Below are 12,518 nucleotides of genomic sequence, written 5' to 3'. Positions count from 1 at the left end.
CATTTCCATAATGACTTCTGATGTTGAGCATCTTTTCATGTGTTTATTGACTATTTGTATATCTTCCTCAGAAATATGTCTATTCACATTGCCTGTTTTTTTTTTTTTTTTGAGATAGAGTCTCTCTCTGTTACCCAGGCTGGAGTGCAATGGCGCAGTCTCGGCTCACTGCAACCTCCACCTCCCGGGTTCAGGCGATTCTCCTGTCTCAGCCTCCGTAGCTGGAATTACAGGCGCCCGCCACCACGCCCAGCTAATTTTTTTATTTTTAGTAGAGACAGGGTTTCACCATGTTGGCCAGGCTGGTCTTGAACTCCTGGCCTCAGGTGATCCACCCGCTTCGGCCTCCCACAGTGCATCCTTTGCCCATTTTTAAGTAGAGTTACTTGTCTTTTTATAGAGTTGTAAAATTATACTGAGTATACTTGAAAACAGAAGCACTATGTTTTACATGTCCTATAATTAAGATTTTTTTCACTAATTTAGAAATCTTCCTGATTTTCCTAATTCTTGAAAATATTACATATTTTGCAGATACAATTTGACTATATAGGTTGGGTGCGGTGGCTCACGCCTGTAATCCCATCACTTTGGGAGGCTGAGGCAGGCATATCACTTGAGGTCAGGAGTTCGAGACCAGGCTGGCCAACATGGCAAAACCCCATCTCTACTAAAAATACAAAAATTAGCCAGGCATGGTGACACATGCCTCTGTAATACCAGTTATTTGAGAGGCTGGGGCAGGAAAATCACTTGAACCTGGGAGGCAGAGGTTGCAGTGAACGGAGATTGCACCACTGCACTCCAGCCTGAGCAACAGAGTGAGACTCTGTCTTTTAAAAAAAAAAAAAAAAAAAAAAAAAGAATATATAAGCAGTGTTTTTGCCTTTGCTTTCTTTTGTTTATTTTATTTGTAAGTATAACCATCTAGAATTTCACATCGCTTTTTAAAGGCATTTTAATACTAGTTCTAAGATACATTAAATCCAATGTAAGCAAAAGGTAGCTTTAATTTTGTTTTATTCTATGATTTGGCCCTTTGCTCACAACAGAAGAGTTTGTTGGCTGAGATTTGGTTTCCGTTTTAGTTCTTCGGTTGGCACCATTCTTCCCCTGCAAGGGCCCCCCGCCTCTCCTTGCCCCTCGGCCCACCTGTTCCGTCTCCCCACCCAGCTTTCCTCTCCCCACGCTCTCCAGCCTGGGTCCTGCTGTGTCATTGGAAGGCCAGCAGAATCTGAATAAAGGGCTTACTCAATAAATCACCAGAACTTTATTTTAGCTTACTCCCAGTGAAAAGGCTCAGGGCGATTAGGCAGGCTCTGTGGTTTTGATCTCTTCGTGACCTCATTTGCAGACTGGGATACAGACTTTATGGTTAGTTCAAAGGAAGAAACATGTGCCTCTCGTGTGTAAAGGGGCACAACGGCCTGGGTGGGAGTGTGAGAACCATTGTGTGGATCCTGTGATAATAGGAAAGAAATGTAGGCTTTTCCAACCCATGGTAAAAAGAGAACGTAATGTGTTATGCTCACAAACAAGTAAATAGCTGTGTTCTGACAGAAGGTTTCTGTAGTTCTATATACTAATTAATATTCAGCACGAGATTCTGGCTTTAATTTTATTTTCTTGTACAGACTTGTTGTTATTTAATGTATTTAAAGTCTGCTATTCTTCTTAGACTTGAAGTCTCTTTTTTTCCCACAGCTGTCTCAAAGAAAAAGGTTCGTAAGACGGTTCTAAAATTAGCATAGTCATTTAGTTTACTTTTTTCCTACATGGGAATGGCCTCTTGTTTGGATACCAGAGTTTCCAATCTAAATCATATAGTTTCATTTTTTTGTACAGTAATTGCAAAAAGATTTTGATTCAATTAAATCATAGCTCATTTTGGCAGATTACATTTTCTGAGTATGTGTTTGGGCTTATAGAATTTCTTTTTAGGAATTACTTTTAATGTATCTACCACTTATTTTGTAAAGTGGCAACTGACAGAGACTATACTCATTCATTCAGTAACTTTTTTTTTTGTTTTTTTGAGACAGTCACCCAGGCTGGAGTGCAGTGGCACGATCTCAGCTCACTGCAACCTCTGCCTCCTGGGTTCGAGTGATTCTCCTGCCTCAACCTCTCTAGTAGCTGGGATTACAGGCATGTATCACCATGCCTGGCTAATTTTTGTATTTTTAATAGAGATGGGGCTTTGCTATGTTTGCCAGGCTGGTCTCGAACTCCTGAGCTCAAACAATCTGCCCGCCTTGGCCTCCCAAAGTGCTGGGATTACAGGCATGAGCCACTGCGCCCCGCCACATTTAGATCTTACATGTTCCAGTTACTGCCTTCTTTGAGCTAACACTGTAGATGGGAAGATAAAAAGTATTAAACCAGTAAAATTACAACAAGAATTGATCAGTGTTGTCATAGGATAAATGTGGTATATGTATAGAAAAGCAGATGGGAAGGAGATATCCAAAATATTTTCTCTTCTTCTTTTCTTTTTTTTTTTTTTTTTGAGATGGAGTTTCGCTCTTGTTGCCCAGGCTGGAGTGCAATGGTGCGATCTCAGCTCACTGCAACCTCTGCCTCCCGGGTTCAAGTGATTCTCCTGCCTCAGCCTCCCGAGTAGGTGGGATTACAAGCATGCACCACAACGCCCAGCTAATTTTGTATTTTTAGTAGAGATGGGGTTTCTCCATGTTGGACAGAACTCCCAACTTCAGGTGATCCGCCCGCCTTGGCCTCCCAAAATGCTGGAATTACAGGCGTGAGCCACTGTGCTCAGCCCAAAATATTTTCTGTAGACTAAAACAGTAATGTCTGTCTCTGCCTCATTAAAAACATGACTGCACGCGACCTTTTTAAAATAAGAGCCAGTTTGAATTAGAAAGCAACGGACACCAGGAAAAATCTTGTCAGGAAAAAGAATAGGTATTTGATGAGTAGCAGCATTGAGTTCACCAGCAGCAGGCACCTGAAAAGACATTGCGGCGGGAGTTTTGGCCAAAACATGTCTGTCTGCCCTCTAAGCAGGGTGGCCTTCTTACCTCATGTATTTCTGATTTGATTTTCTCTTTTCCCACTTCTGGCTTTGGCTCTCAACACCAGTCCAGGTCTTTTGTGCTGAGGGCAGCAGGCATTGAGGGTGGTACACTAGGCTGTATCCCATGGGCTGTGCTCTGGAGGGCTTATCTAAGAAAAAAGAGTAAGAAAGCGCCTGTGAGTGTTTTCATTTGAATACTTCTCTCCATAAGCTGCCTTCTCGTATTTTTTTTTCCTGCTCTTATGTTCTAGAAATTTTTTTTTCTTCCAAGAAGATGAAGAAACCTGGGTTCTTCTCACAGCAAGAGAATCGTCTAGCTGTCATGAAGAATAAGCTTAGCTCTTGCTTTTCTGTGCTTTCTTCAGACTGTAACAACAGCAGCCACAGAACTTGCAGGACCGACATTTTTTGTTCTCATTTTTTCCTTTAGATATCTCCACAGGACCTTCTTGGTTAAATCAGGGACTACTTCTGAACTCTACCCAATCAGTTTCAAATTTAGACCTGACCACTGGTGCCACCTTACCCCAGTCAAGGTACGTATTTTTTTCAGGGTTAGAAAGGCAAACCCCAGAGCCCTGACTGTCTGTGTAGGGGTGAGCCGGGGTCATGTTACTGCCAACACAGGTCCTGCTGAGCAGGTTTGTGGCAGATCTCACCAATGGCACCTCCTTCCTGTTTTTATTCCTATGTTTTACAAAACTGTTTATACCACGTTAATGAGCCTGTGTGTTTTTAATTGTTTGCTAGTGTAAACCAAGGGTTATGCTTGGATGCAGAAGTGGCCTTAGCAACTGGGCAGTTCCTGGCCCCAAACAGTCACCAGTCCAGCAGTGCGGCCTCTCACTGCTCCGAGTCCCGAGGCGAGACCCCCTGTTCGTTCAATGATGAAGATGAGGAAGATGATGAGGAGGATTCCTCCTCCCCAGAATAAAGACAAGAGAAAGCCTACGTTTCAATATGTGATGCTCATGTGTGTTTGTAGTGTGAGCTCTTGTTTTTGAAATGATTGCTTCAGTCTTTGCCTTTGTTTGCACTGTGTGTTCAGTGAAAACTAGAGAAACACAATAAGCAAATCACATGAAGGCTGAGATGATTGAGATGAAAGTTAACATAGTGTGAATGAAAGTCTGGCCAACAGAGCAGTAGATGATATAACAAAGCATGCTTTCTGAGGAGATAGTGGGGATAATCCCTGAAGAGTTGCAGTGTGAGTGCAACTCATTTATCTTCTGTGAGGTGGGATTTTTGTGTTCCTCACACCCATTTAATTATTCTTAGAATTGAGATTGCTACACGGAGCAGTCCTTGACGATCGTGTTTCTGACGTTTCTCTTCCTTGCCTGGACTGCCTTTGACAAGGCGGAAATGAACATGAAAAGTCCCCAGGAGAGGGGAGCTGTGTAGTGAGGGATACTGAGGGCAGTCCTGTGGCCGAGGGGCACAGATTGAACTGCTGAACAAGTTGGAGGTCTAGATGAGGTGCTTTACGCATCAGCTGCCTTAGACAGCTTCTAGAAAGGAGCGAGCGCTACTTCTTAAGTACTTAAGTGACATTTAGATAATTTATAGTAAAACTGAAATTATTATTAGCCAATGCATTGGTGCATAGAATTTACTAGGGCTACTTCTGGAAGCCAAAATAGAATAGCATTTCCATGTGCATTAAATACTTTGCCAGCACTGCCTTTTGCCAGCATCCTAAATCCGGAGTTTTACAAGGAAGGAAACTGTATCTTTAGGTTAATCAAAGCTATGCATTTCATATAGCTTTTTCATTTAAAACAAGACAAAGAAACAAATTCCTATGACCAAATTGCTTGCCTACAGTTCCCTGCAGTAATTGTATGATCTCACCCAGTGTGCAATTTGTGAAAATGAACCAAATGTCATTACTTTTGTCTTAAAGAAAAGTCTATTTCAAGAATATGAACAGCAATGTTTCCTTGTACATGTCACCTTTTTTCACATTTTCATTAATCAGAATGACCTTATTGAGCCTACTCCTGGGGTCAGTTGCATTTCAAACTAATCCAATATTTAGTGTTTCACAGAAACACTGGAAAACGTTGAACACTCCTACTGCCTGGATATATGGTAATGCAGTTATGTTGTTTATGGCTCAAGATGTCATTAGAAATACTGCAGTGGTGTATTCACAGCTGCTGCTTCTCTGAATGAAAGAGTGTAGGGACACCTGCCACCATGGCCAGACCCTGACTGAATTTCACATTAAGGCTTTGGAAAGGAGCAAATAATAATGGGAGAATTAACTCCAAAACTTTGACCTGAATCATGTGGATTTGTCCCAAGATTATGCTAGATGCACCAAGCATGGCCCAAATTGGTTCTTTTTTAAATCCCGTGGGGGAAGTGCAGGCTCCTTCCTGTGGTGCCTCTTTATAGCCTCACCACCATGCTGACACTGAGCATGGTGAGGAGGAGAAAGCTTTGGCTAGCTAAACATGTTTAATAAGGCCATAAAAACTGAGAAAGAAAAACATTCAACTTTAGCTGAAGCTCCTTTGATACAATACAAAAGTCTCATTCTGTCAGAAATAAGCCATAGTACAGACTCAGAGATAGAGGCAGTTTCTAGAGAACTCGGTCTTATCGTGGGTTCTGGAGCACACCTCTCAGACCAGTCAGGAACACTGGGGAGGTGACAGCAGATCCCCAGGGGCCTGCAGGGGACCTTTTAGCTGCACGGATTGGGATTTCCCTCCAAACCAAACTGTCCTTTAAGGGGCAGCCTCCTCTTTTACTAACTCCACCCTTTCTCATCTCTGGGACCCAGCAGGGACCTGGAGAGGCCAACGGCCACAGCTACCTTTGTAGTCTTCAAAATATTGAACTGCAGGTCCCAAGATGCATTTCAGGATTTAAGACAGGTGCACTAATGATAACCATTCCTTCACCAAATAGCAACATTCTTGCCAGAGTTCTTGGGAAACCTGTTTTTTTCTCTACTCTCCATCTCTGCTGCTCTCATGCTTTAAATTGATAAAATATGGGCTTAAAAAAAGAAAGCCGCCAAAGACTCTTATCCTTATTGGTGCCCCATCATTGGCCACCCCAGCCATAGGTGTGTGCTGTTGGTGGGAAACGGTCTCCTTCCTCAGTGTTGTGTTTGGGTTACTGGTGAGGCCGGCTCACAGAGTGACATCGTGGTCACCAGTGCATGTTGCTGGAGTAAAATCTTGCCTTTAGAAACTAGGTTGAGCTGTTCAGAAAGGCCAATTCTCTTCTGTATTCCCCCTCAACATTTATCTGGGTCTAAAGCTCAGCACTGAGTCACAATTTCACACAAAATCAAAATGAGGCAGTGCCTCTCGCCTGTAATCGTAGCATTTTGGGAGGCCGAGGCAGGCACATTGCTTGAGCTCAGGAGTTCAAGACCAGCCTGGGCAACATGACAAAACCCTGTCTCTACAAAAATACAAAAATCAGCTGGGTGTGGTGGGGCATGCCTGTAGTCCCGGCTACTCAAGAGGCTGAGGTGGGAGGATTGCTAGAGCGCAGGAGGCGGAGGTTGTAGAGCCAAGATCACACCACTGCACTCCAGCCTGGGTGACAGAGCAAGACCCTGTCTCAAAAAAAAAAAAAATTGGGCGAGGCGGGGGGAAGTTGTGGTCACAATGCCCAGGCTTCTTTGTTATAGTGGCACGCTGGGTTACTTGCCACACACAGATCACTCCTCCCAGGGCTGCTGGCACACACTGATTGTGGGGAGTTCAAGAGGCCTTTTCCCCTTGAGGGTGAGTATGGCTGTCCCCCTCTCAAGCGTGTGGCATCATTCATTGAGGAAGTGCTGGCTCTATTTAGCACATGCACAGTGGCACTAGGACCTGCGTGTCTGGCCCTCAGTGGGAAGGGCGGTGCTGCCTAGGCACACAGCAGCGCTTATGGGCCCCAGGTGCCTACCAGGCTGCCTTCCTCTTCCCCGCTGTCAGTCTGTGTCCTCCACGTGCTCGTTTCCTGTGGTGAGAGCAGTTGTGGTGTTTGTATACCTTGTGCCTTATGATCAAGGTGGGCCTTGGAGGAGGGCGGGAAAGGAGCGGCCAACACGACGGTCCTCCACCCCTCAGTGACACCTACCGCCCGAGAAACTACAGACGATGGCCACATGTTTGGCATCCTTCAATTTAATTCTTTAAAGAAGTGATGGGAAGAAAAAGCTATGTGGTTTCTGCCATTTTAGCAGGATAAAGAGGATAACTCCTTCCATTAGCAAATTTTACAGTTGTAACAGTACTCTGCCATATTTGAAAAATAATGCCATAGTCAGTCCTTGAAAACAAGGTAGCTCCTATCAGATAATTCAAATGGAAATTTTTTTTTTTTTTTTTTCTTGAGACTGAGTCTCACTCTGTCGCCCAGGCTGGAGTGCAGTGGCGATCTCGGCTCACTGCAAGCTCCACCCCACCCCGGGTTCACGCCATTCTCCTGCCTCAGCTGGGACCGCGCCTGGCTAATTTTTTTTGTATTTTTAGTAGAGACGGGGTTTCACCGTGTTAGCCAGGATGGTCTCGATCTCCTGACCTTGTGATCCGCCCCCTCGGCCTCCCAAAGTGCTGGGATTACAGGCGTGAGCCACCGCGCCCGGCCTCAGATGGAAGTATTTCACAGAGGAGTGGCTCAGTTTAGCCCTGCAGGACATCTGTAACTTGACTGTTTGCTGAACCACAACTCTCTGGCTATTTGGGTCATAGAGACAGCAGAGTTGCTCCAATTATAGATGTGACTTAGGCTCCCTCCAGCACACACTGTGTGTGCTGGAGGGAGTGTGGATTAGCAGAGGATGAGAACTACCTCAGCTATTCCTGCCATAACCACACTGAGGAGGGGGCACGGTGGGGAGCCTATTTAGCTTTTTTTTTTTTTTTTTTTTTTGAGACGGAGTCTTGCTCTGTCGCCAGGCTGGAGTGCAGTGGCGCGATCCCGGCTCACTGCAACCTCTGCCTCCCGGGTTCAAGCGATTCTCCTGCCTCAGCCTCCCAAGTAGCTGGGATTATAGGCGCATGCCGCCACACCCGACTAATTTTTTGTATTTTTAGTAGAGTCAGGGTTTCACCATGTTGCCTAGGCTGGTGTCGAACTCCTGACCTCAGGTGATCTGCCCACCTCAGCCTCCGGAAGTGCTGGGATTACAGGTGTGAGCCACCGCCCCCGGCTCTATTTAGCTTTTTAAAAATTATTTCATTTCAAGGGCCCTTTAATATCTATCAAGCTCCCTCCCCTAACAAAATGAGCTGTCCCTGCCCAACAAGTCTGTGAAATAGACCTTAAAACTGTGCTGCCTTAGTGGTAAGTAAGGGGTGGGGGTTGGACAGTGAATCTTAAGATTTCATCCTTCATTCAGTAAGCATTTGAGTACCTACTGTGAGCAGGCATTGGGGTGGAGCAGCGAGAGCCCTGCCGATGTTGGGTTCTCCTCCTACTGGGGAAACATGATCACAGATGGAACATGTGCAGATTGATTGATGAGTGCTGTGGAGAAAGCAGCAGCATAGCGGGACCGTTTGGGAAAGGCTGCTTTGGCTGGGGGTAGCCGGGGAAGGCCCCTCTGGGAAAGAGACAGTTTTACTGAGTCAGACGGTGGAAAGATAGATGTCTCTATACTTTCTTAACAAGCCACTCTGTCCCATAACATGCACTTGGAATCTCTCCTAAGTTCCAGAGGCCCCACTGTTCCAGTTTCAAGCCTTCATTTTGGAGTCTGTTCAGGAACTTTTAAGACTTGAAAGCAAAGTTAGCTACCAGCAGTTTCCGTAAACCAAGAGAAGATTCTAACAAAGATTCACTACTTTCCAACTGAATCTATGCAGTAGAAAAATCATTAGAAAATACAAAAATTAGCCGGGCGTGGTGGCACATGCCTGTAGTCCCAGCTACTCGGGAGGCTGAGGCAGGAGAATCACTTGAACCCAGGAGGCGGAGGTTGCAGTGAGCCAAGATCCCACCACTGTACTCCAGCCTGGGCGACAGAGCAGGACTCTGTCTCCAAAAAAAAAAGAAAAAGAAAAATGATTAGAAATTAAGAACTATTTTACGTGTTTCTAAGTTGTTGGCTACATCAAAGAGATCATCTCTATTCTGCGTATGGGCTGGCTTTGGTGAAGCTGATGACTGGACTTCTAAGAACCGTTTTCCCAAATGGGTTCCCATATTCATGCACCCAAAGCAATGGCCCCCAAGCACTGATGAAAACTAATATGCGTTTCCCAAAGACCCACGCTATGTATCAGGAGCCTGCACCATGCCATTCGAATGACCCTCAGCAATGTGCCTCCCTGCCCTCAAATTCCCAGTTGATAACAGTGTTTGGTTAAATTTCCACTCAAGCCAAACATGGTTACTAAGAAGAGAAAAGCCTGATGTTTGCATAATATTTTTTTTCCCCTCAAGATGGAGTCTTGCTCTGTTGCCCAGGCTGGAGTGCAGTGGCACGATCTCAGCCACTGCAACCTCTGCCTCCCGGGTTCAAGCGATTCTTCTGCCTCAGCCTCCCAAGTAGTTGGGATTACAGACATGTGCCACCACGCCTGGCTAATTTTTGTATTTTTAGTAGAGATGGGTTTCACCATGTTGACCACACTGGTCTTGAACTTCTGACCGTGTGATCCGCCTGCCTCGGCCTCCCAAAGTGCTGGGATTACAGGCTTGAGCCACCACGCCCAGCCTAAGATTTTATGATTAAAAAAAATTCGAGCTCAATACCCACATAAATTATAACGTTTCTCAGGAAATAGTCCCTTAAAAAACGTCTCTGAGAGGTTATGCTTAGGTTATCGCTGGGATCCGATTTTCCCACATGTCTCACTCCACAGTATACTAAAGAAGAAAAAGTGAGCGGGCACAACACTTTGACTCTCTGGCTAAGCCCTGGAAGTCCCTGACAGGTCCAGAAACTTCTCTGACACCCGTTCACCAGGGTGCTGAGATAGGAGAAAGTGCTCATTTATAATGTGTATTCTGTGCAGCTGTTCTCAGACAAGGCCGGATCTTGTCATCTTACCTTTTGCTTTACAAAAAAGGCCGGTTGAAGTCAGTGCTCTTTTGCCCCTTGCTGTTTCAGCAGGTTAGACTTTGGTCTTCACTGCTTATAGCTGCATTGGAGGCCAACGTAGCTGATGCTCAGGGTCAGGCCTCGCCCCTTCGCCGCAGGTCTCAGGATGGGGGAGAACATCGCTCTCACCCTGCTCATTTGGAGATGGGAAACAAGCAAGAGCTTGACTTGCCTCCCATCCCTCAGCCTGCCTGTGGCAGAGCCTGCACCAAAACCCAGAGCTTCTTCCCTCTGTGAGGGCCACGCTGTCACCACAGTCCTCCCAGACGGGTTTTGGATTAGCATCAGTCCTGTGTCATCAAGTGCCAAACAGCTGAGGGGCAGAAGTGGGACTCCTCTCCTGAGCCCCAGCATGAGGCTGTGGTGTCAGGTTTAGGCCTCTCTCAAGTCAGAAAACCCTGGGCTGAGACCTCCACAGACAAGGGCTCCCCATGCTGGCCATTGGCAGGGGCCCAAGAAGTTCAGTGACCAACTGGTCCTTCCACACCGCACCAGCTGGTGCTGCCCATGTCTGTTGAATCATAACAGGGAAGCTTCCCCAGCTCATGTTTGGATTTAAAAACTCATCCCTTGTGCAATGCATGCGATTTGTCACTTACCATACTTCACCATGGCCGAGCTTCATGTCACATGGCCTGGTAATTATGCTTGTTCACACTGGGGCCAGGGTTTTCATACTAAAACGTCACTGACAGTGGGGCTACTTTTCTCCTGAATAGCTCCTCTGGGCTTGTTGCAGTTCTATTTTTCCCAGTAGTATCATGATAGGTTCAACCTCTCAGTGTCCTGAAAAATGGAACCACCCACTAACCATATGCACTGGCTGCCCAGGTGGCTGCACTCCGGGGATCATGTTTCAATACTGAGTTCCTTCACGCACTTGGTTCACCACCATCACCCTTGAGTTTTGGACAAAAGAGGTGGGTATGCCGGGCACAGTGGCTCACGCCTGTAATCCCAGCAATTTGGGAGGCCGAGGCGGGCGGATCACCTGAGGTCGGGAGTTCGAAACCAGGCTGACCAACATGGAGAAACCCTGTCTCTACTAAAAATATAAAATTAGCCGGGTGTGGTGGTGCATGCCTGTAATCCCAGCTACTCGGGAGGCTGAGGCAGAAGAATCTCTTGAACCCGGGAGGCAGAGGTTGCAATGAGCTGAGATCGTGCCATTGCACTCCAGCCTGGGCAACAAGAGCGAAACTCCATCTCAAAAAAAAAAAAGGTGGGTAAAGGGCCATGAGCCCAAATCACTAGGTTGTTCACCTTTTCATCTGAAAATGCTTTACTGTGACTATGTGCTATTGGGTTTTATTTCCAGAAAATATAGTTCTCCTTTTTTCTGCATGAAGGATACATCATGGTGCCACGTGCTTTAAGCAATTTAAACGAGAGATAAGAGGAAAATGCAACCACCACATCTGACTTGCCCAATGTAGACTTTCCTCTATTAGATTGAAGTACACAACCTAATATGATATATTATTTTGTAGTATCTCAGACTTTGTAAATAAATACCATTATTTTTATATGGAAATTTTATAGAAGAGCTATTTCTGTATACGTAATTATTCCTGATTTTCTGAAATTGCTTCTGGTAGATAACAGACAAGTTCTAAGCAGTGTTCCACTAAGGGTGGTTCCAGGCCTGCCTGCCGTGGAGTTGACTGGGGAAATTTTACAGTTTTGTGATCCTAGGATGCGTCCCAGACGCTCAGTCAGAAGCGCTGGAGGTGGGGCCTGGGAAGCTGTATTTGTAATGAACTCTGATGTTTTTTGTCCATTAAAGTGTATCTTTGTCCATCCTATAAGATTAAAAGAAAGAAAAAGCATCTCAAATGAGTGTAAGTTCTTGAGAAAAAAATGTATCAGACTTTTATGATTTGAATGAAATGTATTATAGAAAAAATAAACACTTTAAAATAATGTTAGTCTCATTACTAGTGGGTCAGGATGTTTTTAGTTAAAAAAGGAGGTGTTAGGCCAGGTGCAGTGGCTCACGCCTGTAACCCCAGCACTTTGGGAGGCCAAGGTGGACGTATCATTTGAGGTCAGGAGTTCAAGACTAGCCTGGCCAACATGGTGAGACCCCGTCTCTACTAAAACTACAAAAATGAGCTGGGTGTGGTGGCATGCGCCTGTAATCCCAGCTACTCTGCGCAGGAGAATCGCTTGAACCCAGGAGGCGGAAGTTGCAGTGAGCCGAGATCACACCACTGCAGTCCAGCCTGGGCAACAGAGTGAGACTCCATCTCAAAAAAAAAAAAAAAAAAGGCTTTTTTTTGTTTTTGTTTGTGAGATGGAGTCTCTGTTGCCCAGGCTAGAGTGCAGTGGTGCAATCTCGGCTCACTGCAACCCCCACCTCCCAGATCAAGGGATTCTCCTGCCTCAGCCTCTGGAGTACCTGGGATTACA

At 45.6% G+C, this 12,518-nt stretch overlaps 1 protein-coding gene across 23 annotated transcripts in view; it reads left to right on the top strand.

Moving 5' to 3' along the window:
• The window catches only part of TFDP2 (transcription factor Dp-2), a 205,638-nt gene extending 193,609 nt beyond the window's left edge, over positions 1 to 12,029 (top strand). For all 23 annotated transcript variants that reach the window (XM_063662293.1, XM_063662285.1, XM_054480210.2 and 20 more), the window contains 2 exons: positions 3,468 to 3,573; positions 3,788 to 12,029. In XM_063662293.1, coding sequence (XP_063518363.1) covers positions 3,468 to 3,573; positions 3,788 to 3,971 — 290 coding nt within the window. In that variant the 3' untranslated portion in view covers positions 3,972 to 12,029. The remainder of the gene's footprint in view (positions 1 to 3,467; positions 3,574 to 3,787) is intronic.
• The last annotated feature ends 489 nt before the right edge of the window (positions 12,030 to 12,518 follow it).

Source organism: Pongo pygmaeus, chromosome 2, assembly GCF_028885625.2.
Source record: "Pongo pygmaeus isolate AG05252 chromosome 2, NHGRI_mPonPyg2-v2.0_pri, whole genome shotgun sequence".
In the NCBI taxonomy this organism is placed as follows: domain Eukaryota; kingdom Metazoa; phylum Chordata; class Mammalia; order Primates; family Hominidae; genus Pongo; species Pongo pygmaeus.
The sequence above is the reverse complement of the archived record's forward strand: the minus strand, read 5'-3'. Positions and strand labels throughout refer to the sequence as shown.